Here is a 24,008-nt window from a genome sequence, read left to right as displayed (position 1 = left end):
CAACTAATTTAGTCTTGTCTAGAAATATATATATATATATATATATATATTTATATATTTATATAATTAAGTAGCCAAACAGGATATTTATTTTCTTTTTGTCTGCCATTTTTCTTGGATTGTCTCAAAGCTAATTCACAAAGGGAGCACGATTGGCATGATAATGGGGCAAGGACAAGGAGATCAGTCACTGAGAGAAAAGAAAAGATACATTAGCTAGTTGTCTGCGTTGCATGCATTTGCGGTCTCCTTTTCAGTATTTATTCGAATATTATTGTCTATAATACCTACTACCTAGATACTGTAGATTATAAGTTTTATAAGTATTTTAAAAAAAAATTATTTTAAACGAAAACTTTTATCATGTGAGGGGAGTAGAGAGACGAAAATAGTGTTTGTTTCTAAAGTTCAACGCATGAGAAATTTTATTCATTCAAGTTTAATAAAATAATCAGTTTTAGCCTCTTAGATGACATGATAAAATAAAAAATCGACATAATATCACTTTGTAGAGGTTAAAAGATATCACTTTAAGTTTGTCAAAAACCAAAATCGATCATTTGAAGATTTTTAGGGACTAAAAGTGATTACTTTAAGTTTATTAGGAACTATAAAAGCTATCACTTAAAATTTAAGAATTAAAATCGCTCATGGACTAAAGTTTAGTGGTCAATAGTGTAATTATTAGTCCTTTATATAGATTAATGGATTGTTATAATCTCATATGATATGTAGCATATAGTAAGTGATAAAGCATATATGAGTGGGTTCAATTTAACTCAATATTGGAATTAAAAAAAGAATTTATGGTGTAAAAAAATGTGTAACTTTTATAAAGGTATACTAGGTCCAGGAAAAAACCTAAGATTTCAAGTTAAGGAGGACTGAAGTTTAAATTAAAAAAAACCATGAAATTCTAAATAAGTACCTTTTTAGTATTAACAAACTATCAACAAAGACAATGACACAAAATCATTATTTTGTAATACATTATAATACAATCATCTACTACCAAAGACACAAAACATTATTATTTCTTAATATATTAGAACATTTGCATGATCAACTTATGCAAAACTTTCTGTCAATTTTAGCATAATAACATACTTTTTTAATTTTACATACTCACTTTTCAAAATATTTCACATCTGATTATCTATTTTACATTACATATCATCATAATACTATTTTCTTATCAATTTTTTTATTATTATCCCAAATCATCTCTCTCTTCCTCAATCAAAAATCATTGCCTGGATTTAGATAATTACTAAACATAGCTACAGTAATTGTGTAATTGCTGTAGCACAAATGTATTTTTACACAATAATACATAAAATAATGTGGGTGTATTTTAGAGTTGATTGGGCAAATTTGAGGTCTTATGCTATTTTACAACTAATGAAAATGCTTTTACAATAAAACATTGTAATCAATGTAAAATTGTAAGGGAAGTAGCCCAAAATTTTTGATAGAGATGACCCAAATATAAAATTGTAAAATCTCTCTCTCTCTCTCTCTCTCTCTCTCTCTCTCTCTCTCTCTATATATATATATATATATATATATATATATATTTATATATATATTTCCCTTAAGACTAGGGGATCCTCATCTGGTTCCGTCCCTGACTAAGTTTATCAATATTTTGGTAGAGAGAGAGGAAAATACAAGGGAAACAAGGGGGAAATAATAAAAATTTTTAGGTTACTAGAGATAAGTAAAAAGTTATTCGAACTCTATATCTTTAATCGGATTGTAATTATTTGATTTAGTAGATTGCTTGAATTAAAATTGATTATATTAGGACTTTTACTCTTTACTTTTTTTAATAATAAATTTCTTAATTTATATCATGTCGATTTAAGTACTGACTTCAACTAAATTCTTAAATTCTTAAATTCTTTTTTGGTTAGTACAAAGTTCATGTTAAGTTGTTTATCTAAATTAAAAAAAAAAATGATATAGTATTCTTAAATTTTTTTTTTTCCAAAAAGTAATTAAATAATTTTTTTAAAATCAATTATGGATAAATTTCTCAAGAGAAAACCAAACTTAGAACGTATACCACTTGCCTCAAGAAATCATAGAGTAGTCACTGGAACAAAATTGTTCAAAGTAATACAATATTGAATTGGACTTGGATAATTTCAAAATATGAAACTCGTCGAGAATAATCTGTATGAGTTATTAATTTGAAATAGGAACTTTTTAATGAAAGAGTAAACTAAGACAATTTTTTTTTTCTTGAGGAAAACTAAGACAGATTTTGAAGTGCGTTTTCAAGCCATGGAATAGCTTGCCAACACATCCCTTTAGCTCAAGGAGCTATTTATAACAGATCTAAGTATTCATATTCAAACATACAATTAAGTGTAGCTATGTAATTTTCACCTTATTATTATCCTCACATAATGATAATTGACTAGGGTTTGCATGGTTCGTGATCATGTCTTTACTTTCAACATTGTTTCTTTAATCCTTGCCATGACATTGATTACTCCTAATACACTTCCGCAAGCATAGGGGCTATCACAAGTAGGGGTGTTCACCAAACTACACAAACCGCAACCAAACCGTCTGCAAAATGGCATAACTACACTGCACCGTATCGCACTGCACCGCATCGCATGATGCAGTGCGGTTTACGGTTTTATAATATGAAAACTACACAAATCGCACTGCACTGTATCCTTTATATATATTAATATATTTATTTATTTAATATTTTATATATATATATATATATATATATATATATATATAAAATAAGGACAAAAGATCAATACATTAATAATTTAAGAGAAATGATATGTCTATAACATTTTTACAACAAATCTTAAGTGGTAAGTTGTTACTGGTTGTTATTGTTGGAGTAAAAAAGTAATCTTGGTGTTAGGTTCAAATTTGAACCAATAACAACTAACCACTTATGATTTGTTGTGAAAATGTTGTAAAAATATTATGGACATAGCACTTCTCATTATTTAATACCCTAGCCGTATCACATTGTTTTGTAACTTTTGTTAGTAAATAAAAAAATAAAAAATAAAAATCTTATCACTCTCTTAGTCCTCAGAAGTCAGACCCTAGCCGCCACACTTCCACCTAGATTACTCACTGGTTATTGTCATACCAGTTGCATCTACTATTGAGGTATTCATGTGTTCAATTCAAGTTTTTCTTTGTTAAAGTTAATCTATTGGACTATTATATTATTCACTCAGGACAAGTTGTTAAAGTTAATCTATTGTTAAAGTTTTTCTTTGTTCAATTTATTGCCGTTGCACTAGTTGTTAATTATATTATTTTTTTATTGATTGTTGTGTTTCCGTTGGTAACTTTGTATTCTGGCACTTGGAACTTCCTATGTTAGATATTTAAGTTAGATGTTATTTTTTTATTGATGGGTCCTATGTTAGATATTTAAGTTTAATTTTTGTGGGTTTTCTTTATTTTTGTTTAGTATTGAGTATGGGTAAATCCTTTTTGCTTTGTACTTGTGTTTCACATAAACTCTTTACTTCATATTCATGATCTAAAGTGAAGACTGAAGAGCATTAGATTTTGATAGTTAAAACATTTAAGTTGCTGGCTACTTTACCTTATTCAAAGTACTTGACTTCATTACATGTTTGATATATGACTGAGAATTTGAGACAGTGATATTATTGATACATGTTGAATTATATGGTAATATATATATATATATATGTGTGTGTGTGTGTGTGTGTGTGTGTGTGTGTGTATTGAATTTTAATATAGCAGGTGATTTTTTATACACTGCACCGCACATGTGACCGCAAAAATGAGGTGCGGTGTGGTTATGGTTTTGCCCAAACTATACACCGCATCACACCGCACATGTGACCACAAAAATGAGGTACGGTACAGTTGGCTAAACAGCACCGTAAAGTGCGGTGCTAAAAATAACCTAAAACCATACCGCATTGCATTGCGAACACCCCTAGTCACAAGCCATGAGATTGGATTTGAAAGGCTTGAACAAGTAAAATAAACAAAGTCGATGCAATAACTACTATTGGATCAAAGATCAATGGGCATCCTGCATTCATTGGAATAGGAATATAGGATTCAAGATGAACTGGGGGCCAAGTTGATATAGAAGACCATGTGTGAGAGTGATTTTTAGAAAATGAAGAATTCGATTAACCGCCATCCAAAACGTGGTTCGTGGTTGATGCATAAATTGACATACTTGATTAGCGTAGGCAAGTTCATAGTGAGTAATGAGTAAGGTACGAAAGCACACCAACAATGATCGATCCGATACAAAATTTGATTTGGTTACCAATACCATCTATTGCATGAAGTTTTTGACCAGTCACATTTGGAAAGGAATAATGTTTTGCAGACTCCATTTGTGCTTCCTTGAGGAGGTCAATTCATCAATGGCATGCTTAGTTTGATTGAGATATTTCATTACAATCAAAGATCCCAATTAATTGTTGAATGAGAGAATAAATATATGAGAAGCATTAGTGTTAGTGGTGAGAGAATAATGTTGACATACACCGATAGAAAGACCAAAGTGCCATCTTGTGGTTATGGGTAGGTAAATTAAACCAGGATAGGTCTGCTTGGGAGGACACAAAACTAAGATTTTCTAGATAATCGAAAATTTGATGAAATCATGTTTGAGGGCTTGTTTCACTTTCAAACCATACCGAGATTTGTGAAGTTGACATAATACATGATTTGGAAAATTAGGATCTTCAAAGCCATAGGGTTGCCTCATGTAAACTTCTACGGTTAAATGGACATGGAAAAAGGCATTTTGGACATCAAACGGATCAACCACTGTTTCGCTGTAGCCTGCAAACTTTCAAACAAACTATTAGGGAACCAACCTGAATGGCATGTATAATTCTGCTTATAGCAGAAAATTACAACTTAACTTTTCATTTTGTTCACATTCATGTTGGGTTTTAAAGCAAAAAATAAAATCATTTCTTATTGAAAAAAAAAAAAGGTATATATCTCCTATCAAAAATGGGTTGGATTCAAGTTATTACACCTAATATAACTTAAAACAATATTACACTATTCAATATTTTTTAATTTGATGCGAATTTAGACAAATTTACCGTTGGAATACATTAACTTCATATATTTTTCATCCTTGCAAAATTTCAAAATGATCAAAAAATCAATAGTTTTGTCATTAAAAATGTTTAAATTCAAGTATTTATAGTTTAAAATAATGCATAAAATATGATTTTATAGATTGATGGTAAATAACATCTGATTGGTATAAAATTAGCGTGCATTTTCTATATAGAACATGTAATTCAATGATAAGATTTTTAAGATGTGAATTTAATAAAAAAAAAAATTATTAGACGATGTAACATTACTTAAAGTTATACTATATGTAACTTGAACCTAATCCATAAAAAATTTATTCATTAAGAAAAAAAATGCATATAATGTAAGCATTATAACAATTTTTTTTATATGACATTTTTGTAGGATTGTTTGGAACCCAAAATGTAAAGTATGATACATCAAAATTTGGGTGCTACCATGTTGTCAAGCTCCACGTAAGGATTCTTTGGGTTTTTTCTAATTTTTTTGTTGCCATTAGTAAGATGACTTTACAATTAAGTATCATTATTTATTAATGTTTTTAATACTACTACAAATTCTCAATTACAAGAATCAAATTATCGGTGTAGTTTTCATGAAAGACTATTGTTAAAAATGGAACTTCATCATTATTAACATAATATAGTTAGACATTTTTTTTTTTTTTTTTTTTGAGAAAGATATAGTTAGACATCTAAACATCTAAAACATGTTAAATATTTTTGAATTTTGCCGATGGCTAGTAAGGACGGGAAGATCAATAGCCTATCAATTTATTTATGCAGTAGTTATAGTTGTATTTATTCTTCTAATATAAGGAACGTGAATTTTCAATCATGAACATTATCAAAACTCGGTTTTGCAACAAAATGAAGGAAAATACTCTAATAGACCCATTGGTTTTATACATCACAAGGAAAATTGTTAAAAAATTTGAGTACAAAATTAGTCATAAATGAATTTAATGATATAAAAAGGAAGAGTTCCACTTTTATAAAATCATAATAATTAAGTCGAAATATATTTTAAAATAGTTATTTGTGATGAATGAGTTGGGTTGATTTCTCAATCATCCAGTCATCCTTACATGACTCTGGCTGACAGAACTTGAGCTCTTTGGAAACCTTATCCATTACTCTTTCTCTTTCAAACAAATGGCCCTTCAAAATGAGAGGAGTAATGTACCAAGCATATTCTTTGGGCATGGATTTTTTTATCTTAAAAAGCTATAAGAACATGTTATGATTAATGAGCTAAGCTAGCTAACATGTGAAGCCTATTATTGCAGGCAACAAAAGATGGATACTCTTAAAAAGTGTTTTTTTTTTTTTTTTTTTTTGTGTGTGTGTGACTAATGTACCTGATGATTGAGATAATGGGAGCTGACACGCAAGGAAAACTTTCGGCTTCTTTGAGTGATCGATTCCCAAATAAATAAGAAAGAGAAAACGTGATAATTTACGAGTGCCTAAATTAGGTATTCTTTAATCTTTTTTGGTATATTTTTACACCTCTCATCTTGACTTATTTTATTTCCTCCTTATATATATATATATATATATATATATATATATATATATAATTACTTTTTAAAAAATTAGATATAATTTATTTGCAATAAAGTACAGAGATGTCATGGTACAAGACAAAGGATACGCATGTATTTTAAGTAGGGTAGAGTTTGAAATAGGAAAATAAAAAAAAAGAATGAATAACATAATAAGAGGCCGTTTGGATTCACAATTTCCATAACTCAATTCTCAGTTTCCATAACTCATAACTTAAAAATAGTAGGACCCATAGCAAAAAGGTTGTTTGGCAAATGATAACTCTGTTTCCGGCACTCAATTCTCTGATTTTTGAGTTATGAGTTATGGAGACTAGAAACATATTTTGGCTGTTTTCAATTTCCATAACTCATAACTCAATGACAATATTGTAATTAAACACATATAGGGGACCCACAAACAGTACTCAGCCGCAACTTTTGACCTTTGACTTTTTTTTTTCTTTCTTCTCTGGGTTGGCTATTCAGTCTGGTTTCTTCTTCTTTCTTTTTTTCTTTTTTTTTCTTCTTCTTTTTTTTTTCCTCTTGGGTTGGCTGTTCAGTCTGGGTTTCTTTTCTTTTTACTGGTTCGGTCTGTTCTATTCTATTCTGTTTTTTTTTTTTTTTTTTTAGTACCTAGACTCACCAAACTTAGTGAAAAAAAAAAAAAAAAAAAAAAAAACCCAGACCGAACAGCCAACCCAGGAGGGAAAAAAAAGAAGAAGCTGCTAGTGGAAAAAAAAAAAAAAAAGCTGCACTGTGACAGGTGTGGGCCCTCCAAATAGTGTGAAAAATAGTGAGTGATGGAAACTAAGTGATGAAGGCAAACAGATGTGAAAAATTGAGTGATGGAAATTGAGTGACGGAAATTGAGTGACCAAAATCAATTGTACAGTACATAAGTGCACTTGCATGATTCCTTAAATCATGGAACATTGCCATTCACTTGTACAATGCACAAGTGACCCAACCCCAATAAAAAATAAAGTACAGTGCATAAGTGCAATTCCATGATTTTCATAAATCATAAAACATTGCCAATTATATATACAGTACACAAGTGACCTTAACAAAACCCCCCAAAAAAAAAAAACATTTCATAGGTGCAATGCATAGAAAAAGGATGTATAAATGTGGAATTCAATTAAGGACAAAACTTATATACACTACCTTAGGTGCTATTCCTTAGGTTTCATTTTTAAAATTCTGTCATGTGGGTGCTTAATTAAAAAAAAAAACACTTCCATCCTATGAGAAAAAAACCATATCACAGAATCTTAAGAAGAGAATCTAAGGAATAGCACATAAATATTGTACCTAAGTCTTACTTTTCAATTAAGAGTAATGTTACCACCGCACACCCTTGGTGCATGGTCACTCCACAGGTATAAGTGCTTGTGGGGTGTAGGGGACAAGGGCCAGGGTTCAAATCTCCAGGAGGGAGTTTCACACACATATACACTTAGATTAGGCTAGAGTAGAATTCTATCTTGTATAAAAAAAAAAAAAAAAAATTAAGAGTAATGTTTGTTAGACATACACTAATCCATACACTCCTATACACACTAAAAATGAACTGAAATTAATTTCAAAGTTAAAACAATTTCAGTTTATTTTTGGTGTGTGTAAGATTGTATTGATTAGTGTATATGTAACAACATTTTCCCTTCAATTAATGAAGTTGACCCCTTGAAGTTTTGTGACATTTACAAATTATATCCTCTAAACTTTTCTCTTTCTCTCTCTCTCTCTTTTTTTTTTTTTTGGTCTAAAGTTTTTTTTATTAATTAATATTTTTAATGTGATCCTTCCATCAACTTCCATTAATTGAATTACCTTCCAAAACAACATAATTTTGATATTTTCACCTTTAAAATATATTTTTTAAATCAATAAAATAGTTTCAAATAAATTCTAATATAAGAAATTATTTATATAAAATATAAGTTTCCTTATTTCTTCCCCTTTCTTCATCTTTCTCGTTCTCCTATTTTGTGAACGACTCTCTTTATGTCTCTTAGCAACAATTTGATTTTGACCAAAATGAGCAATGCTTGGAAGTTGGATCAAAACTTGAGTGGTTTGGACTTTGGACAAGGTGACAACAGTTTATATATAAGGGGAATTTGGAGTCTTTTGTCTGCATCGGCTATAAAATTTCAGAGAAGTTTGTTGTTGTGGACCAATTATCACCTATGACAGTATCGTTATGAATTGGGGTATATATGAACAATGTTGAGATACTATTTGTTCATTTTTTTTAAAATTTCAAACCGAGTTAGCTTCTAACTCGGCTAGATCTTGCTTTGGTCTAAAGGCAAGGTAAGCTTGAGATTGTGATATAACTTCGTGGTTAAAGGTCTCGGGTTCAAATTTGCCCCAATAAAAAGGGGACTTTGTCAACGTTTAATCATTTTATGCGCGCAATTTCGAGGGTAAAAAGCTATGAATCGTGATATGATGTTATTCTATGCCTACTATACACTGTATACAGTGACTAAGTGCGAAATGTAACATAACTGTCTTTTCTTTTTTGATCTGACATTAGTGTCTTTAAGACTAAAAAAATAACAATTGAGTTACTTCTATGCTAAATTGAATTGAAATAATGCAACTTTGAGACTAAAGCCTAATGAAAATAGAGTAAACAATGACAAAAAAAAATTACTTGCATTAAAGTAATCAATTGACTATGATCAAGGCTCAATCCTATTCTACAGGAGGAAAAATACAATGATAAACATGCCTAATGATAGGGATATTTTAGCCAGAAGTTAATAATACCCTTGGACATGTCACATAAGGAAGCCGACGGTGCCAACGAGTCTCTTAGCTTTACAGAAACAAATGGAAGACCCAGGGTGACAGGAACACAAGCGACAACCCTGCAATAACAACCTGACAGGCGCTTATATAAACCAATGAGGATGAGGCAAGAGGCCGACGGGTCCAGCGGCTTGACTTGGTCCCCAAGAATGCTTGAACATGAAAATATCTTGCACAACACGCAAGATAAAACCCATTACTCACTCATATCTCTTTTATATGGAAAGGCGCCCTAAAATCTTGGAAACCCTACTTGCCAAACCCTCCCAGCAAGGAAAGATCCCTATTTCGAAGGGATTCCGATTCACCATTCATTGATATATAAACACCAAGCCTCCACTATTCTCTGGTACGCAAAAACTCTCTAGCTCTCTCACTATAGAGTTCATAGAGACTTCTTATTCACTAACTTGACATTCGGAAGGCTTTTGTCTGGTACCACACTGATGCCTTATTCACAGGTATCTATTTGAGCGACTTAGAGCCTACAATTCACTGACAATTTTAGCACATCATCACCTAATATGGGGGTAATTTCCTAGCCTTTTATTTTAAATTTGGAAGTGAAAAAAATGCAATACTGCATTCTTTTGAGGGACTTAATTAATGGCAACCAAGTTAACGGAAGTGAGTAGAAGGCCCACATTTATCATGAAATGGAAGTCGATGGATGAAGTTGAAAAAATTCGAAATGTAAGGGGAAAAAAAAAACTCACCAAACTTAAAGCATTAGATTTGTAATTGAGTAACTTTTTATTATTATTTATTTTTAAAGAAGTGAAGAAATATATGAGTTTCTTAGTGTCAAACCCATCTCAAGAAGAGGATTCTAACAACCAAAGTAACTTGCTGCCAAGATTAGTAATAAACACTTACAAACATCCCCTCTTCATTCTTGAATATGTAGAGTTATCTTATGATATCAACTCATAAAATCATTATTATAGTAGATAGGACTATATATTAGTAGGTCTCACCAAAAAAAAAAAGATCTTTTAAAGTGTTTAGGGTAAACACATCGTAGAGTTCTTAGCTTATCCATTCATTTTTAAATGAGTGGATTAAATTTTGTCACAACACTAACATTGAGAAAAATATTGAGTATCACAATTTTAGTATTTATTTAAATTATTAATAATGTGGTTAAATTTAATTTACTAATTTCAAAATAAATTGATAAGATTTTAAGACTTTGGAATTACTCTAAAACTCTAACAAAATAGTTCATATATTAATTAGGGTAAATTGCAAAATACACCCCTGAAGTTTGGGGTTACTTGGATTTTACACCCTAAAGTTTGAGAAATTAGATTTTACACCCTGAAGTTTGGTTCCATTAGCAAAACTCCACTCTCTGTTAGTTTAGACTGTCAAGTGACACATTAGTGTGCTAATATGTTTAAATGAAACTGTTTCACTTAAAACAAAATGAAAATCTAGCACAGAGTCATTTTACCCAAATTGAAAACACAAAACACTGGTGCCAATATGACATTGTTTCATCAACTCAACCTATTCCCAAATCAAAATCCCATGAACCCTATGAACTTGATAGCAATGTAGACCCACGAACCCAGATCAAAATCCATCTAGTGTTGTCATAAAGTTCAAAGAAATTTGCAAAAGAAGACAGTTAGGTGAGATTTTTCCTCCATTTTTTATTTTCCTTTTAACACATAAAAGACCCAAACCAAAAGAAAGAAAAGAGGTAGAGAAGAGAATTGAAACAAACTGCAATTGACAAAGCTCCACTTAGCTTAGCATAAGCATAAGCATAGCCACATTGACGTTAACCCTAATTCAACCATTCCCAAGGTAATGTGCACCCCTCTGATCAATCTTTATTCACATGCCACTTGTCCTTTCTCTTCCAATCCGATCACCAAATCCTTGGCTAACAAAACACATACATACAAAACCCATCAAATTCCAATTCTTTTAGAGAAAGAAAGATTAATAAATGTCCATCATCATCAACTTATAGTATAGATAAATTGAGAGAGAAAGAGAGAGAGAGAGAGAGAGAGAGAGAGAGAGAGAGAGAGAGAGAGAGAGAGATTAGAGGATTTAGAGATCATCAACTTAATTGGATGGGAATAGTTTGAGTTGCTAAAATGGTGTCGTACTCGTTTGTTTGTTTGTTTAGACCCCTTGAAAAATAGATTAATTTAAACTAACGAATTAGCCAAGTATTTACTTAAGTTAATTATGAGATTTAGGTTAAACACATGTAAACATATTACTTAGTGCGGAAAAGTAAAAAATAGTAACATAATGACCTAAGAAAACCAATGAAATCAACCATTTCAAGGTAAAAACCTGAGGATGATTTAACCTAGCTATCCTCAAGGTAAACAAATCCACTATGATAGAATAAAAGATTACAATAGATTTGAATCCTAAATCTAAAGCTACCTCATGTAGAACTTACTAACACGACCACGTGCAGCTCCGACTCCATGGACTCTTCTATCTTGGATTTGCTAAACACAAACTCCTCGTTTGTGACTTTGAGATCCCACTTGAAGGTTTTAGATCACCATCAGTAGTAGATCTTTATGTAGCAACTTGTTTCCACTAGTTCTTGATTATAGATCTCGTTTCAATAGACGCTTGAAGAGTTAGAATATTACACAACCTCACAGATCTCACAGGAGTAACTCACAAGATTTTCAAGAACTTCTAAAACATAACTAGGGTTTTCCTTTTTATACCTTGTAGTGTTAGACTGAAACCCTAAACATTTTCATGGGCTTGGGCTTTATTTAAAATCTACAAAACACGATTTTCGATCAGTCGAACATATCTTTCAATCTGTCGAGCTTCACAGAAACTGAACTCTTCTTTCTGCAACTTACATGTTCTTGAATCTTGACTTGAACCATCATGAGCAATTTCTAACACCTAATTTAGACATGTTTTGATCTCGGTTTGCCAATATACATAAATTTAGAAATCTAAACATTAATCCTAAATATTTAGAACCTAACAATACTAGCACTAGTGTTTTGTATTTCCAATTTGGGTGAAACGACTTTGCCAGCTCTTATTTTTTGTTTTAAGTGAAACAATGTCTTTTTAGGGTTGATTGGGCAAAAAAAAAAAAAAAAACATATCAGCATGTGGCAATTAATAGTCTAAACTAATAGATGGTGAAATTTTGGTGTAAAATCCAATTTCTTAAATTTCAAGGTATAAAATCCAAGCAACCCTAAATTTCAAGGATATATTTTGTAATTTACCCTAGGACCAAAGTCAAATCCACATCGAACTTACTTATCTAAGTAACTAGTAGGCTAGTAGCCTAGACCTCTAAAGGGGAAATCATATATTAATTTAAAAAATAATAATACCATAATAGTAACCATCCTCTTTGTTTTGGGCATTAAAATAGTGAGAGATGTCATTCAATGGTGTGGATATACATCATTAACTGAGTGTGAGATAAAGAGATTTAAAATCTGTACTGTATATTCAAGAGTTAGAAAACTTTTTAAATATACACCACTATAAATTTCTTTAAAAAAATTTCTCCCATTTCCCTGTCTTTGTTAAAAAATACCTAGTATTCTTAAAAAATAAATAAATAAAAATGGTGGCACACATGAAGGGCAGACAGGTAATTTTGAAAAGGAAGTGTTAAGTTGTACAGGCTACAAAGAGAGTTTTTTTTTTTTTTTTTTTTTTTTTTTTTTTTTTTTTTTTTTTTTTTTTTTTTTTTTTTGAGAGGGGGCTACAAAGAGTGTTGAGTGTGATACTGCTTGTGTTGGTATATTCTTTTTTCTCGTTTACCCGTGTATTCATTTAATTTATAGACTTTCCCACACACTCGCTCCTTATTGGATGTGAAACAAACGCAGCCCTTTCATCAGCTCTAACGTTTCTGAGAGCCAACAAAACAGTGCCATAGCAGCCACCATACCAACACACAGAGTTAGAGTTACACAAACAGAGTTCTAATGATTTGGGGGGTCGGGTATGAAGTGAAAAGCCGGGTTCAGAGAGGGGCTCTTCCTCTCTGAATTTCCCAGCTTTTCCTTCCTTCCTTCTTTCTTTTACTAATTCACTGATGGTTTTCTTGGCTCACAAACAAAGCAAGTCTTGAAATTGTGAACAACTAAGAGAAAAATCAACTGGGAACACTTTGTTTCAGTCAGTTATGTTCTGGGTCGACTTCCTTTGATCAGCTTTTGCGGTTTTTCTGGGTATTTTATGATGAATACCATAGGCTGCAAATGGTACAGTTCTTTTACTCTGCAATTTCTGTCATTCATTCAGTCTTTTTTCAAACTGTCATTTTTGTTTGTTTGTGGGGTTGATAAATTTTTGCTCTTGTTATTGTTAGTAATCTTGTATAACTTTTTTGTTTCAGCATCAATCTTTGGGGCAATATTACGGAAATTATTGGAAATATTTTTAGTTTCAAAAAAGAAACTTTACTTTTCGTGGGACTTGAATTTTTGTGGGGCACAAATTTGGAGTATGGTTCTTTGTGATCATTTGTTATAAGGTGTTGGTGTAAGATGTAATTTTTCAATATTACTTTTGAAAATTTTGAACTCTTTCATGGGATTTGCGCTTCTTGAGAGGCGCAATTTCTGGTGTGTAGTTTCTCATGTTCTTCGGAAATTAGGTTTGTTTGTAAACCAATTCTTAAAGAAATCGATGGCTTCTGGGATTCGAATATCTTTTTGGTTTCGTTCGAATTTGAAAAGTTTGGAGCAAGCGATATGGAGTTTAATCTTAAGTTCACAATGCTTGAAAGTATGAGAACTGAGAATCACAATCTTAAAAGAAAAAAAAAAAAAATCATGTGGATGACATACTTGGACCCTTGTTGATACGTGAATTTTAAATGATTATGTTAAAGATGAAGTTTCACTTTTATTCCTCAAATTGCTTGGTTGAATTACAGTAATTTTTTGTTCAATGGTTGCTCTTCTTTCCCTTACCAGTCTATAATCTAAAACTTCGCGTGTCATTAATACTTCATTCTTAAGCAATGCGCCCTGGAGAATGAAATCAAACCCTTCTATAAAAAAATCATCAGATTCAAATTCATCAGTTGAAGTGAAGTACCAACTTTGAATTTTGTCAGACTGCATGATGCTGCTTTCTCTCTCTCTCTCTCTCTCCCTCTCCAGGTTGATGTTTTCTCTGTAAAGTTCAATGTATTGAAATAGAGTTTAACACTTTTTCACATCCATTGTTCATAAAGGTGAACCTCTAATCAAATTATTTAACTATGAAGGAAAAAAGCACATCTTAGAGTCATATTTTTAAGAATATATGCCTCTGAAAAAAAAAAAAAAAAAAATTAAGAATATACTGGTTTTCATTCAGTTGTGTGTACAAAATGCGGTTTTTTGCTAGGATGAAATCCACCTACTATTAGATGCTATTCTTTTCAATTACTAGAAATACAATACTTAACAATTTATGTTTTTAAATCCACTTCTTCTGTTTTCTTCTTCATCTAATTGTATGACCACTTTTTTGCACCTTTGATTAATTTTGTTGAGTATACTTTTGTAAGAAAAGATCCAAAAATTAGACAATCAATGCTGGATTCTCACTTCTATTTTCTATTAATACTGAAAAGTTTTAGGTACTTATTAACAGGTGGTGTTCTTGCAGGTTCTGTGGAAATGTTAAACTGGTTAGAGAAGCTCTCCTGCCTTTTGGCACTGGAAAACGGTTATGTTGATAGTTCTCTCAAAGACATCATCCAATTTGTTACCAAGTTGTTTTAGCTGTGTGCTACAGGTTCAGTTGTGATGTTAAGCTACTTAGAGAAGCTTTCTTGAGTGTTGGCCATATAAAATGATCGTTGAGGTAGCTCTCTCAGAGACACATGATCCGTGGCTAAGTTAATGTCAGTCAAGTTTCTAGATATGTCTAAGAATGGTTTTTCTGTTGGGTGGCTTGTACTGACCTAATTCTGACCCTGAATTTCTGTTGGTAAATCAAACTCTTTGCAGGAGGCAAATCTCCTTTGGCATAGATAAATCTGACAGAAACTTTGGCTTCATTTTGGGGCAAATCTCCTTTGGCAATATTTATTTCAAAAAAAAAAAAAAAAAAAAAAAAAAAAAAAAATTCTTCTAGTTTGGGAAGATTCAGTTCTTTAGGGCAAATCTCCTTTGGCAATAGTTACTAAATTTTCCTTTGGTTCGGTGACTTCCCTTGGCACTGAATATTGGAGGAGAGCTTTTTGGTTGGACAAGTCTCATTTGTCATCATACCTGGAAGATCTCCTTCTGGATTTGTTTTTACTTTCTAATTCTCAGGCTGTTCACCCCTCTCCGTGGGGTAGATTTTTTCTGGCAGTTGCAGCTTGTTGGTTCTTCTGTGTTTGGAAATTCTCCAGAAGTTTCTTCTGTTGGAACTTCAGTCCATTTATTGGGCAAATCTCCTTTGGCATTTAGGGGTCGTAACTCGACTCCTGTTATCCCTTTTGGGCAAATCTCCTTTGGCATCAGATCTCCAGTTTTATCAGTCTACATTATCTGTTGGAGTTATTGACACTTCAAATATTTGCATCAATTGGAACATATATTATTTTACTGTTTGTTATTGTCCTGAGGAACTGACTACAAACTGAAGATCCTTAAAGCAGTACGTAATAAGGTCGTAAGTTCAAATTACGAGTGACACAAGTGTTGGGTTCTCCATTTTGTTTAAAGAGGTGAGAATCAATGGACCTTTCTCTATACCTACTGCTATTTCTTCATTGCAGTTATTGTTATATTAGTGCAATCTAAAAATAAATCAAGTAGTTGAACTTTTCAGTTTTGAGGACAAAGATAGTAAAAGTAGTTCAATTTTAATGAATAGCAATGTGGTTAACTGTTGGTTTTAATTTTGTTATATCTCTTCATACTAAATTTTCTTTGTTATTGCCATTATTATGATATTTTTATTCTTGTGTTTGTGTTATTGCTTTTAGTCTGAGTTGTGCTAATATCTTCCAATAGGCATCTGAATGATGGATGTGTTCCTTAGTGAGTCTGATTGGGAGAGTATCAGTGAGAGTGGTAGTAGTGAGGATCAGGAGGAAACCGAATACTTGTACGGTGGGCAGGCTAGGAGCATTTTGTCAAGCCTTGAGGAGAGCATTGAGAAAATTGATGATTTTCTCTCATTTGAGAGGGGATTTTTTCATGGGGATTTGGTGTCCTCTGTAACAGACCCAACTGGACAGATGGGCAGAGTGGTAGGTGTTGATATGTTGGTAGATTTGGAGAGTGTTAAGGGAAAAATATTGAAAAATGTAAATTCCCAGACACTTTTAAAGATTCGCTCCATTTCAGTTGGGGATTATGTGGTTTGTGGGCCTTGGCTGGGAAGGGTAGATAAAGTAGTTGACAAAGTCACAGTCATCTTTGATGATGGAGCAAAGTGTGAAGTCACTGCCATGGATCAAGAGAAGCTCCTGCCACTTTCTCCCAATCTACTGGATGACTCACAGTACCCATACTATCCAGGACAGAGAGTGCGGGTCGGGCTCTTAAATGTTTCCAAACGAGCTAAATGGTTATGCGGCACTTGGAGGAGAAATCAAGATGAAGGAACTGTTTTTTCAGTTGAAGCAGGTTTGGTGTATGTGGATTGGCTTGCATCTGCTCCCATGGGTTGTGATTCGAGTTTGCCTGCTCCACCGTGTTTGCAGGATTCGAAAAACTTGACTTTGTTGGCATGTTTTCCATATACAAACTGGCAGCTTGGTGACTGGTGTATGCTTCCAAGTGCTGACAGTAAGGGTGAATTGGACCAAACATTTCTTAACACATCTACTGGGAAAGAGCATGAGAACTTAGCAAGAGGATTTCAGAGAACACACCTTAGTTCAAATGTAGAGGAAATCTTTGTTATTGTGAAGACACGGACTAAAGTCGATGTTGTGTGGCAAGATGGTAGCCACTCCTTTGGACTTGATTCCCAAAATTTACTCCCTATAAGTGTAGTAAACATTTATGAATTCTGTCCTGAACAATTTGTTCTGGAAAAGGGTACTTTTGATGATCCACACATGTCTAGCAGCCGCAAATGGGGTGTTGTGCTGTCTGCAGATGCAAAGGAGCGAATTGTAAAGGTACAGTGGAAAATTCTTGCTATGACTGAAGCAAACAATTTGGATGGAGATGGGACAGAGGAAACTTTGAGTGCTTATGAATTGATTGAGCACCCAGACTTTTCCTACTGTTTTGGTGATGTTGTGTTCAGATTAATCCAAAACCAGTTTGGTGTTCCAGCTGATAAAGATCATGTAAACTCAGAAACTGGGATGAGTGAGGCTCCTGCTTTGAAAGGTGATAACTGCAGCAAGAATCAAAATCAGTACCTATCATGTATTGGCCTTGTTACAGGCTTCAAAGATGGTGCTGTGGAGGTGAAATGGGCTACTGGTTCTGCAACCAAGGTATGATGTACAATTATCATAATTGTTTTTACCTATATCTGTATGTACTCATTGATTTGTGGTTGACATTGTTGATTGTATAAGAGGCTACTGTAATCAAGATTAATCAACACTCCCTCACGTGTTTGCACTCAAATTATGTCACTCACACTCGTGTTTCACTCTTAAATTGGGTTTTTCCGGATATTAGTCTCACATTCTCTTGCCTTTTTCTACTTGTAGCTTCCTCTTTTCAGTTCTTCATTAAACTAATAAACTTGATCAAGAAATTCAACTTGTAGTATTTAAACTAATACCGACGGCAAGAAAATATTATGGAAACAATAAATCAAAGGAAGAGGACAAAAGAAGACAATATTTTGGTCTGAGAGAATTGAAACTACTAACAATATATATATATATTTTCTGCTTTCTATTTCTTTTCTGAAGTCTTCTTTCTTTTCTTTTTTTCTTTCTTTTTTTTACGTTTTTTTATTTTTATTTTTTATTTTGAACTTGGTGCACGATTTTAACCTGGTGCACGTCACAAAATAAGAACAAGGAATAAAGAACACAAACGAAACAAGATAGGATGATAACAGGAAACAAAAGATAAAGGAATAGTAAACCTGATTTTAGAACCTGTGCTCTGATACCAAATGATGCGAACCTCAATCGACATGTCTTGAGACCCAACAAATAATATTGGAATACTTGCTCAAGAAAGCTAAAATTTAGATTTTGATAGAAACCTTGACCCAGTGTTTATACATGAAACACGAACCAAAGGTATAAGTAACAGACCCCGACCCAATGATTATAACTGAACGAACCGAAAGTATAAAATTTGAACGCCATAAGAAAGAATCCTTAATAAGTTCACAATTCTTGAAGAACCAAGAGAAGAAGCAAAAACTCACGTTTTTCTGATTTTTATTCAATAATCCCCTCCATTATAATTAGTGCATGCTATTTATAAGACATGACTGAAAATAGGAAAATATAAAAAAAAGTACTAAATAATAAAAGCCTAAATTAAAGTTGATTTGGTCTGAAATTAGCAGCTCCAAAATAGGAAAATGGCTAAAAAAACATTCTAAATAATAGAAGCCTAAAATTAAGGTGGATTTGGTTTGAAATTAGCAACTCCAAAATAGGAAAATATCTATTAATTGGTATGGAGCTGGAAAGTCAATTGGCTTTTAATCCACACCATAAATCACGCCCAATTAAGATAGATCAGCCCTCAATAGCCTGGATTAAATTTTCTACGCCTTCATCTTCATTTAGGCCAAGCTTGGAATGTCCTGTGTTAGAATTAGCCCAAATCTCTTGAATCAGCCCATTAAGTGCTTCTTTGATCTTCTTGGATCTTGCTCTAGTAATAGGCCCAACTGGAACATGCAATGGATCCTTTAATGCTTATTGATTCTCATCAAAGGTTTTGGCGGTTATGGTAGGCAAATAGGATGTGTTAAAACTAGGTTAGATTGTATTGTTATGCTACAAACTTTAGCCCATTATGATACCAATTATGGGAGATGAGTGTCTATTCTCATTTCATTCATCACTAGGCAGTGATTCGTTAACGTGTCAGCACGATTCCAGCTTCCAATGAGATGCAGGGGTTAGGAGATAGATGTAGGATGTAGTTGGTAGTCCAGATAACTGCACAAAGTAAGAATGCTTTGATTTGCAGCCAACTTCAGCTTCTTTTGAAACTCCTTTTTGAATTGCTAGCTATTTCTGTTTCATCCATAACTGGGTACTATCTAGTACAGGTTCATCAAGTTCTTCAAATTCTTTGTTGTGCATGGTTACAGGTTGCACCTTATGAAATATTTCGCATTGATAAAGTTGAAGATTCAACCACTTCCCATGTGCTTTATGAAGAAAATGTTGAGGAATCAAATCAAGAGATTATTGAACATGAAAAACAATCTCATAACCATAAAGGAAAGGTAAAGTCATCTTCTCTCTCTCTCTCTCTCTGATGCAGTTTTGAAACAATGTTCAAATTTTTATGGCGACAGTTCAGGCCCTGGAATTAATGTATAGCAACCATATTTCAGATATAAGAATTTAAGATAGATTTTAATGTGGAAATCTGTGGAAGAGTCAGGGAATGTTAAAATTTTGTAAGAATTCTATGCTAACTTGGGATTAAGCTCGTCTAGAGAAATGAGCCACATTCTACCGGAAAATGAAAAATTTGTATTGCCGCACTTCAAAACTTTGCCCCTCAGGGTATTGTTGAATATTTTCCATATTTAACATTAATTGGCAACATTTTTTTTATAAGTAAACATTAATTGGTATAAGTAAACATTAATTGGCAAATTTTTTTAATTTTGAATATTCAAATTGGGACACATTTTCATCATGAGGAGATTCAATATGATTTAGGACTTTTTATCTGCTAAGTATATGCAAGTTTCATTACCATTCTGTTTGATTGCTGCTAAATTGTACGAAAAAGGAACATAAAAGTAGAACTGGAAATTATACAGCCACTTGGCCTGTGGGCTACAATTGAAAGATATAGAACATAAAAATGCTTACTCTGGCATCTTGTGTGCTTCTGTTTATCTTTGGAATGGCCACCTTGGCCTGTAGGCTACATAACTAGCTCAGCCAGGCTACATAATGAGGTTAGCTGTCCCCTTCAAGGCCTTTGGTGGAAGCTAGAATTGATTCCCTGGAATATGATGACCAAGAGACTCAACTAACCATATTTGCTGGCACCTTGATGCTGCTCGAAATTTTTTTTTTCCTTATCTAGTGTCTTTAAATGAAAGATCCTAAAAAAATTATTGAGTTTGTGTTAATTCTTATACTAGTCCAGTGATTCTGGAAGTTAGTAAAAAGAACCCTGTATCATCTGGATTTGTCTCACAGAAAACCAAATGACTTTTATTGTTCAGGATTTGTTCGATTCTGATGGCTCTGGTGAGAATTATAAAAGGCATTCATGGGAGTTTAGCTCCTTTTTCCTACCTAAAGCCGCCATTGGGTTTTTCACAAGCATTGCAGCAAGCCTATATGGATCCGTTGGCTCAACTTCACTGTCATGCCCAGTTGTATCTGGCCTTAATTCTGAAGATGGAAATGAATCTGGGAGTCTCCATGAGAAAGAAGTACTGGAAACTTCTGATCTTTTGCACACATTCAGACACACAAGTTTAGATCATGAGGTGGAAGAGACTCTGGATAAGGATAATGATGTTCTTCCATTTTCAACAGCTAGCGAGAACTCTGATCTGTTTAGGCAGTTTAATATGGTTGGTGATTGCTCAGACCATCACTTTCTTGATGCTGGCAAAGGGTTGGCGTTGTCTCAGGCAAGAAACACAACTTAAATTCTAAATATAAAAAGCAATATGTTCAAACAGTTGGAATTCATCCCTTTTCTTTTATCCCCTTATAGGTGAAAAGCAATTGGTTAAAGAAGATTCAGCAAGAATGGAGCATTCTAGAGAAAAATCTCCCTGGTAAGCACTTTATCTTTTTTGGGTGGAACCTATGGTCAGTTATTTCTATGAGTTGAGTTAATAACATGCTGAATATCTCAAGGGGCAATTATTATGCGAGTTCTGTAACCTGATTCAGTGTGCTACACTGCTACTACTTATTATACCTTTTGTGACCTCACAGAAACAATATATGTCCGTGTCTTTGAGGAAAGGATTGATCTACTGCGGGCAGCCATTGTTGGTGCCCCTGGAACTCCATATCATGATGGCCTTTTTTTCTTTGACATTTCCCTTCCTCTGGAGTATCCACATGAACCACCTGTAAGTTTTCTCACTGTTTTCCCGTGCTTATAATTTGCTTTATGCTTGATTTAATACCTCAATAATGCCAAAACAAAATGTCCACTGCAGTTAATGTTTTTTGTGTGTAAATTTATTCTGTATCCACACATGCACATAAATCATTCATGAAAAGAATTGGCATTCTATATTTGAACAGAATCTTATGCTGTTGTGACATGATATCCTATGCAGTCGGTGCACTACAATTCGGGTGGGCTTCGCGTTAACCCTAACTTGTATGAATCTGGAAAGGTCTGTCTGAGTCTTCTCAATACATGGACGGGTACAGGCTCTGAAGCATGGAATCCAGGGAACTCAACTATTCTTCAGGTTCTTCTCTCCCTCCAGGCCCTTGTGCTTAATGAGAAGCCTTATTTCAATGAGGCTGGATATGATAAGCAGATTGGAAGAGCTGAAGGAGAGAAAAACTCAGTGAGCTACAATGAAAACGCATTCCTTGGCACCTGCAAGTCCATGCTATACCTACTACAGAAGCCTCCTAAGGTACGATAATCAGTTCTCAAAACTCATTTCAATCTATGGATGTAGTGGTTGGCAGCAATTGTGATAATTACCTTTGGAGTCCGGACCACAATAAATGAAAAAATAATAGCCATAATTTGGAGTGCTATATTTCCATCAAATAAATTTTTTTATCTGATTTATAATATATTTTATTATACTTCAGCAATTAATGTATGGTATCACTGCCTTGATTTCAACAAATGAAATATTGGATTATTCAATAGCTATTGTTTGCAAGGACTCCAATTGCATATTCACACGCACAAAAAAAAAAAAAAAAAGCCACTTACGTGACATAACCCTGCTATTTCAAAAGAGAATGATGCTATTTAGAACCTTTGAATTTGTCTATGGAAAAACTAAACATTTAATTTTATAAGGGTTAACTTTTACTGTTACAGAATTTTGAGGCACTAGTGGAGGAACACTTCAGGAGCCGCTCTCAGAATATTCTAATGGCTTGTAAGGCATATATGGAAGGGGCTCCAGTGGGATGTGCTCTTGGATGTGGAAAGACTGAGGGCGAAAATTTAAAGGGAAGTTCTACTGGGTTCAAAATAATGCTTGCTAAGCTCTTGCCAAAGCTTGCGGAGGCATTTTCTGGCCAGGGCATGGATTGCAGCAAGTTTATTGAGCCAGAAAAATAAATTTTCTGCAACTCCAGGTACTAAAAAAGTACCAGATCAAGACATCTCTACCCTGTTTATAACCCTGTAAAATATCACTATAAGCCCTTGGCAAAAGATTGGTCATGTCTTTTGTATATATATGGTTCTGTAGTGAAAAATGTCTTAATAAGACAAATCAAAAGAAAAATGTCTTAATAAGGCTTACGTGCCATATCTGTATTATATTATGTAATGCAGACTCTGAAATAAGAAGCATCAGTGGGATTTGTGTGTTTGAGAAATCACAATGTTATACATGGCAAAAGGAGTAGATGCTGGTCCTTTATCCAATTTGGAGCCTAGTGCTGGTCCCACTCCTACATCCCAATTTGGAGGGTCACATTGAAGCTAAAATTCATGACATCAAACCCCAACCACCGGATCCTCTGTTCACTTTACTAGATTTCTCAAATTCATTTTTTGGTAAAATACTATTTTAGTCCCTAAACTTTTCTAAAAGTTTGTTTTTCATTCCTAAACTTTTAAGAAGTTTATTTTTCGTCCTTAAACTATTGAAAAGTTCATATTTCATCCCTAAACTGTAAAGTTGTGATTTACAACTATGTTTTATGTTGGCTTTATTTCATGACAAAAAGTGTTGTAATTACTCTAATTTTCTTCTTTGTATTTTGTGGGATTTTATTGTATTGGGTTTAGTATTAAGTTGGTGAAGACTCAAGCTTAAATGAAGAGTCAGTGGATTTCGCGAGAAGCTAAACCGTGAAAGAGCATGTGAGGAGCACATGACTGGAAGCTAAAGAGTCGTGTCAAGCTGTCGTTTTCGCGAGTGTCTCACAGGTAAGGCCTTCCCGTGAGACAGTCGCGAAACATTCTACTTGGAGGATTTTTATGTGTGAATTCCTTACTCGTCACCCATGCTATATATACCATCATTATCCACAAATGTAAGAGAGGCCATTCAGAGAGAAAAACCCTAGATAGGTTTTCTACAACATACACACCCATCTTTTTGAGAGAGAGCTACTCATCCTTAGTGAGAATTAATTGTAGCTTCTTCTCCTTCTCTCTCTCATTATCATACCTTGAGAGGAGATTTGTACTCAAATACAATTCAAACATTTTCAGAGTGTAATGAGTGTTTTTGGTATTGTTGGGAA

The 24,008-nt window shown here is 33.3% G+C and overlaps 1 protein-coding gene across 3 annotated transcripts; it reads left to right on the top strand.

Moving 5' to 3' along the window:
• Positions 1-13,231: 13,231 nt before the first annotated feature.
• LOC115989164 (probable ubiquitin-conjugating enzyme E2 24) lies at positions 13,232-23,147 on the top strand. 3 transcript variants are annotated; one of them, XM_031112825.1, is made up of 10 exons: positions 13,255-13,719; positions 15,119-15,356; positions 15,463-16,169; positions 16,459-17,903; positions 19,706-19,843; positions 20,807-21,223; positions 21,310-21,373; positions 21,537-21,676; positions 21,890-22,201; positions 22,624-23,147. In XM_031112825.1, exons 4-10 carry the CDS (start codon positions 16,467-16,469, stop codon positions 22,867-22,869), a joined length of 2,754 nt encoding a protein of 917 aa, XP_030968685.1. In that variant the 5' UTR covers positions 13,255-13,719; positions 15,119-15,356; positions 15,463-16,169; positions 16,459-16,466; the 3' UTR covers positions 22,870-23,147. The 3 variants fall into 3 exon arrangements, with proteins under 3 accessions (XP_030968684.1, XP_030968686.1, XP_030968685.1); XM_031112824.1 differs by having other exon boundaries at positions 13,232-13,719; positions 15,119-16,169; XM_031112826.1 differs by having other exon boundaries at positions 13,232-13,719; positions 15,119-16,169; positions 16,431-17,903.
• The last annotated feature ends 861 nt before the right edge of the window (positions 23,148-24,008 follow it).

This window comes from Quercus lobata, chromosome 5 (genome assembly GCF_001633185.2).
Source record: "Quercus lobata isolate SW786 chromosome 5, ValleyOak3.0 Primary Assembly, whole genome shotgun sequence".
Taxonomy (NCBI): Eukaryota; Viridiplantae; Streptophyta; class Magnoliopsida; order Fagales; family Fagaceae; genus Quercus; species Quercus lobata.
This window is presented reverse-complemented; position numbering and strand designations above follow the sequence as displayed.